Below are 6512 nucleotides of genomic sequence, written 5' to 3'. Positions count from 1 at the left end.
GTGCTATGATGTCCTTAGACCCTGCAGGGCAGATGGCTCCCTGGAGACACAGCTGTTCAGGCACTGCCTCCAGGTCATCCTGGCCAAGAGGCTGATGGTGAAAGATGTGGTCTGGGGATCAGGATTGGCCTTCAGGATGCCCTGCATTCCACTGCCTTGCCTGTGGCTGGACATCCTGCCTGGACCTGTCATGGCCATTTCTGGGCTTCCAAACCAGAGCATGGGCCAAGGGAGAAAGCTGGCAAATCGCTAAAAATAAAAATATTCCCCCCACATTCCATTGGTGTGAGCTTCCTCTGACATTATACTATGACGGTGTATTTCACATTCTCAAAAGTTTGTAATGATCTACACGAAACGTCACTACAACAGCGAGCTGCAGCCCTCACCCTGCCCCAGCACTCTGGCATTGCCCGGTCCTGCCAGCAGCTCCAGGAACCACAGGACGGATGTCATGGTCAGCCCCAGCCCCAGCGTCTTGGTGGCCTCCAGGACAGTACCCTTAAAGAAATATAGCCCCCTCCATGGGAATCAAAGTCACTAGTTGCTCCCAGCAGCCCATAGTTCACTTCTGAAGCCAGGGCAAGTGAGGGGCGCTGCCTTCATCTGTACTTCATTCTTGCGGGCATAATGCATGGCTGGATACTTCCTGGAAATTCAATTGCTTCCCAAACCTGAAAGGGGGACAGGATGCTTTTGGTTAGGCTGTGCATGCCAATACTGACTTTTCCCAGGATTGAATCGGGAGGAGGGGAGGCCACGGGCCACTGCCCCTGGGTCTTGGGCACTGCATCTGTGTCTTGCCTCCCAGGAGCTGCATTTATACCCCAAGCTCTGAAGGAAGAGGCCCCCTTTGCCCTTTGCAGAAGCTCCACCTCCCTAGGCTGAGACTGACACCTGTTTTCCTACCCTACGGTTTTCTTTTCTTTCCTTCTTCTTCTTTTTTTTTTTTAGAGAGTCTCACTCTGTTTGCAGTGTCTGCAGTGACACAATCTAGGCTCACTGCAACCTCTGCCTCCCGGGTTCAAGTGATTCTCCTGCCTCAGCCTCCCAAGTATCTGGAATTACAGGCACCCACCACCAAGTTGGGCTAATTTTTGTATTTTTACTAGAGATGGGGTTTCACCATGTTGTCCAGGCTGGTCTCAAACTCCTGAGCTCAAGTGATCCATCCACCTCGGCTTCCCAAAGTGCTGGAATTACAAGCATGAGCCATGACACCCGGACAACCGCACGGTTTTCACTGATGCTCCTACCTAACCCCCAGAGAGATTCTCTCTTTGCTTTTTGCTCCAGATATTAATTATATTCCAGGATGGCTCTTCCTGACCACATGGCCCCTATCCTGTCACCTCCCATGGCTGGGCATGGAGAGGGTTCTCTGGATTGAGAACCAGGGCCCTTGAGTTCTAGCCAGGACAGTCCCCAACCCACGGTGTGACTTTGGGCAAGTCATGTCAGTTCTCTGGGCCTCACATTTCTCTTTGCTAGAGCAGGTGAGATACCTGAAGAAAGCAAGGTGGCTTCTCGCTCCACAAAGTGTGGTCCCTGGACCAGCAGTGCTGGCATCTCCAGGGAGCTTGTTAAGAAAGGCAGAGTCTAAGACATGGTCCACCCTGGACTTACCGGATCGGAATCTACAGTTTGACGAAACCTGTCGATTCATTAGCACATTAAAGGGTGAGAAGAACTGGTAAGAGTGATATTCAGTTATTTTGCTTAAAGTTTGGCTAATTTAATAAGAGCAACAGAGAATTTCTGAGATTCTTGGATGAAGTAATAAATACAATGTTTAAAAGAATTGCAGTGGACAGAGAGACTGAGGGGTGAAGTTGGTCAGGGAACAGGTGAGCAGGCAGCTGCAGCCCTCCAGGTGTGGCCACAGGAACCTGGTGGTGGGTGACGAGTGTGGGCTTGGTTGGTTTGATATTGCTGAGGAAGAATGGGTAGTTCTTGGTGATACATTGAATGTCCAGCTAATATGGAGGAAGAGATTGGAAATAATTCATGGCTGTGAGGCCTTGGTCCTTCGGTTCTAATTCTGTGTGCAGGACCTCTGGCTGGCCTTGTTTTTTCTTTTTGGGACAGAGTCTCGCTCTGTCGCCCAGGCTGGAGTGCAGTGGCCGGATCTCAGCTCACTGCAAGCTCCACCTCCCGGGTTCCCACCATTCTCCTGCCTCAGCCTCCCGAGTAGCTGGGACTACAGGCGCCCGCCACCGCGCCCGGCTAGTTTTTTGTATTTTTTTTTTTTTAGTAGAGACGGGGTTTCACCATGTTAGCCAGGATGGTCTCCATCTCCTGACCTCGTGATCCGCCTGTCTCGGCCTCCCAAAGTGCTGGGATTACAGGCTTGAGCCACCGCGCCTGGCCTTGTTGTTTAATTCAACAAACATGGTCCTTATTTTTAAGACATTCCGACCTGTCCCAGTTGAATCCTAGAATGGGAAGTAAGAAGACAAGATACACCAGCGCCTGTGATGGTCATGTGTTCCCGTCACTCTGGACTTGTGGTTCCCAGCTCTGCTACACAATGGAAATCTCTGGAGAATCTCTAGAAATCCTGGTGCCCAGACCACAGCCCAAAACCATTAAGTCAGGATCGCTGGGGTGGGTCCAGTGGTTATGAGGCATGGCCAGGGCTGAAACTCGCTGCTTTTGTCTCTCTAGTACAAGGACTGGCAGGGCAAGAGCAGGGGCCTGTGGGCATGTGGCTGCTGGTGAGATCTGGGGTGTGATGTTTCTGCTGCACTGTTGAAATGCAGCCTGGGCCAGGACTGTGAACGCTGCCGGTGGTAAGGAGCATGGAGTCTGAGCCATCTCCCACCCGGATGATCTCTGAGCCCCTCACACACTTTCATGCAGCAATGACAGGGGGTGGGTGGGGTGGGGCCTAGGAAGAAATGCTACAGAATAGGGCTGAGAACATGCTCTGCTCCAAGACATAGTTCCTTACATGCACAGACCTCAACACAAAAGGCACCATTTACAACTCATTCACTTTATGGACCCCAGTTAAGTGACGAAGCTCTGTCTATATTGAGATTTTGATTACTGTGGGTTCCCAGAATGGAGGGCATGCTACAGACACACTATTAAAAAAAATCACACCTCATGGTGTTGGGCCAGCTCTCACCACAGAACTTCCCTGCTAATAATTTCTTGGTGCTTGGGCGTTGATGAGGGACTTTAATGGATATTATCTGGGGAAGGATCAGAGCCTGGGCAAGGGAGGAATCTGTACATGACAGACAGTGAGAGGGAGGCTTGGGGAGGTGACCTGCCCAGTGTCACGCAGAGCGGAGATGGCCTGGGAATTTCTGCCTTTTCCCTCCCAGTTCGGGGCTCTTTCTCTTTCCCTGGGAGGGTTTCTGAACACAGAAGAGAGCTGGAGGGTTTCTCCGAGTGGGGCTGGAGGGCTGGGAGAGGCGGGACCTCTTCCTAACACCTCTTGGAGAAGACAGATTCATGGTTATGGGGGTCACACCATGGTTCCTTTCCAGATGGGAATACTTCCAAACTCAGCGATTAAGCAAGATTAAAAACAAAAAGGCCCTCTAGAAAGGGGTTAACCTCATTTCCTCAGTGTAAAAACTGTCCTTGGCAGTTGGAAACGGCAGAGTTGACTCCACAGATGACTGATGCCCCTTACGGGGGTTATATACCTGTCCACACGTGTCCCTGGCAGGGATTTAAACATTCCATGCTGTTCCACGCATCCTAAATCAAGTAGATTCATCCTGGCCCTTGGTGAAGCCTAAGAGCTGGTGAGGCTTATGTTAAATTGCCCTCTCTGGGCTCCTGCTCCCGGGCTGACAGTCACAAATTCCCCTTAATGAGCACTCCTGAAGTAACCAAGGCAGCGCTGTGTGCTAAATTAAGATTCGAGAGCCCAGGCAGGGAGAGGGAGGTGTTTGCTTTGGCTGAGAAGGTGCCTGGGCCCCGGCCTGTGTGTTTGTCTGGGTGCCCTGATAAGTGGGCTGCCTATTAAGTGCCGCATGGTGGGACCAGAACCATCTGCTGTATGTCCTGAGAGGTCACGCCTGCTGGCCCTTTGGGACCTGGTGGCAGAGGGACCCGGTGTCAACCTGTCTTTGGCTTCCTTTGTGGCCCTGTCGTCACTGAAAAGCCAGAATGAATATTCTTCCTTTCGGAATAAAAATGGAGCCGTGGAAGTTTTGTTTGCTTTGATGAATTACTTCCAGGCTGCTGTTGTTTGGAGAGCAAAGCGCCACAGCTGCAGGGTGGGTAGAGGCTGCGGTCACTCCCCTCCTGTCAACACTGGTTCCTGTTCCTGAGGCTGAGCGAACTCCTGACAGCAAAGTGGGCACATCTTGGTAGCTGCAGCTTTTCAAGACAGTGTGGCCCAGTGGGGAGAGAGCAGAAAACCTGGGTTATGCTGGCTCTGCCATTTATCAGCTGTGTAACCTTGGGCAAGTGATTCAATCTCTGTGTGCCTCAGTTTCCTCACCTGTCAATAGGGGATCATAATCTTGGCCCTGCATGCCTTACAGGAGTGTTAAGAGCATTAAATGAAACAATAAAAAATGAAAACATTTATAAATGGTAATTTGCCATACATATTTTAATAAAAGTCCCTGCCCTTCAATCCAGCTCTCTGCACTGCCTGGGGACAGTGTTAGCAGGAGGACCCCACTCTGACAGGGACCCGGACTTCTGCCTCTTCTGTTTGAGACAGTTAGATGATCACATCTCTCTTATATGTACAAAAGCTTAGTGAACATAAAGACATTGCTTGCTTGTAGGCTTCTTGAGGGGAGGAATGATGGTCGGTTTCTATGGATTTGATACAGGGGAAGGGATATCCCAGCTCCAAAGGATATCCTGCATATCCAAGCCTTCCTCCACTTGTGCCCCGGACACCGTCACCTCTACTTTCTCAAGGAAGTTTTTCCTGCAGCTCTGCTCCCCTCTCCCACTGTAGCTTCAATTTCCCTCCTCTGCATGTTTCAGCACATGAGCAAGTCTTTATAAGACCCCTTTACAACACATGAAACATCCCTCTGGGCTCCTGCTTCCCTTTAGCTCCAGCTCCAGTTGTCTGCTCCTGTCAATGCTCAACCCCCTGGAGGAGTTGTATCTGCTCACTGCCTCAGCCTCTTTCCCTTCCATCCTCTCGCCAGTCCCCTGGCTAAATAGCGCTTGTCCATGACCACCCTGACATGCAAAATGACCTGTAGTCCACATTCCATCCTGCCACACTCTACTGGCCCGTCTCTCCTTGGAGCTTGTGCTTCTCCAGCTTGTGCCTGAGGCCATACCCACTCATCTGCTGTTCCTCCTTGCACCCTGGCAGTGCCTTCTCAGCATCTCTGCTTCCTCTCTCTCTGCAACTGTTGGAGAGCCCCAGGGGGCTGTTCTCAGCAATTTGAATACCTCCATCTCTGCTCTTCAGAGGACACTGTACTCGGTCCTGTGGCTTCGGACACCATCCAGACATGACGACTTGCCTATTTCTTTTTCTAGCTTGGACTTTCTCTCTGAGCTCCACTCATGCTCACCTGTCTACTCGTCACTTCCTCTTGGACGTCAAACGTCATCTGAAACGTCAAACAGGGTAGCCAGAACTCTCCATCCCTCCAGATCCTTGCCTCTGATGGCCATGCTTCCCTGCCTTTATCATTTCAGTAAATGGCACTGCCATTCTCTTAGCTGCCCAGATCAAAAGCCCAGGAGGTGCCCTGACTCTCCTCTTTCTCTTGCATCTCACATTCAGTCTACTGGTGAGTCCAAGCCACAATCATCCCTTGCTGGCACTTTCATGGTAGCCTGGTAACTGGTCTGCCCTTGGCCCCTACAATCTACACTCCTTATGACAAAGTGAGCTTTTTAAAGCATCAGTCACATCATATCACTCCATGGTTAAAATTCTTCAGTGGGCTTCCACTGTACCCAGAATAAAATTCAAATCTCTTTCCTCTGTGCATAAGGCTGGTGTGACTTGGCCTTTGTGCTCTTGCTCCCTGCCCTCCAGTCACTCTGGTCTCCTTTCCACCTTGTGGCCAAGAAAAGCTTTCCCTTCAGGCTTCTCGCTTTCCACTCCTCTGCTAGGACTGTGCATTCCCAGAACGTGGTGTGCCTGCTCCATTCTCCTGATGCAGCTGTCGGTTTAAAGTTCTCTTCTCCGGTGAGGCCTCCCCAACCTACCCAGCTAAACGCAGTCTTCCCAGTTACTGTCTACAACATTACATAGCTTAGTTATTTCATAGCACTTATTAGCCCCTCACACGATCTTACTTATTTGTTGATGTGTTCATTGTCTGTCTCCTTCCTCCCCCAGAATGTCAGTTTCTCACCTGCTGGGTTCTGTCTTGTTCTCTGCTGTAGCCCCAGCACTAGTAGTAGCTGGCATAAGAAGGCACCCAACACATACAGTGTTTGCTGACTGATTGGCTGTTCATTGCTGTTCAGTGCCTGATACATATCGTCAGAGTATTTGGGGCATAGATGGGGACTTGGAGATCACGGAATCCAGTCTTTTTTTTTTTTTTTTT

At 50.6% G+C, this 6512-nt stretch overlaps 1 protein-coding gene across 2 annotated transcripts in view; it reads right to left on the bottom strand.

Annotated features, from left to right (window-relative positions):
• Window positions 1–278: 278 nt before the first annotated feature.
• The window catches only part of KIF6 (kinesin family member 6), a 386472-nt gene continuing 380238 nt past the window's right edge, over window positions 279–6512 (bottom strand). For both annotated transcript variants that reach the window (XM_011944312.1, XM_011944316.1), the window contains one exon: window positions 279–674. In XM_011944312.1, coding sequence (XP_011799702.1) covers window positions 658–674 — 17 coding nt within the window. In that variant the 3' untranslated portion in view covers window positions 279–657. The remainder of the gene's footprint in view (window positions 675–6512) is intronic.

Source organism: Colobus angolensis, unplaced genomic scaffold (genome assembly GCF_000951035.1).
Source record: "Colobus angolensis palliatus isolate OR3802 unplaced genomic scaffold, Cang.pa_1.0 Scaffold105, whole genome shotgun sequence".
NCBI classification, from domain to species: Eukaryota; Metazoa; Chordata; class Mammalia; order Primates; family Cercopithecidae; genus Colobus; species Colobus angolensis.
This window is presented reverse-complemented; position numbering and strand designations above follow the sequence as displayed.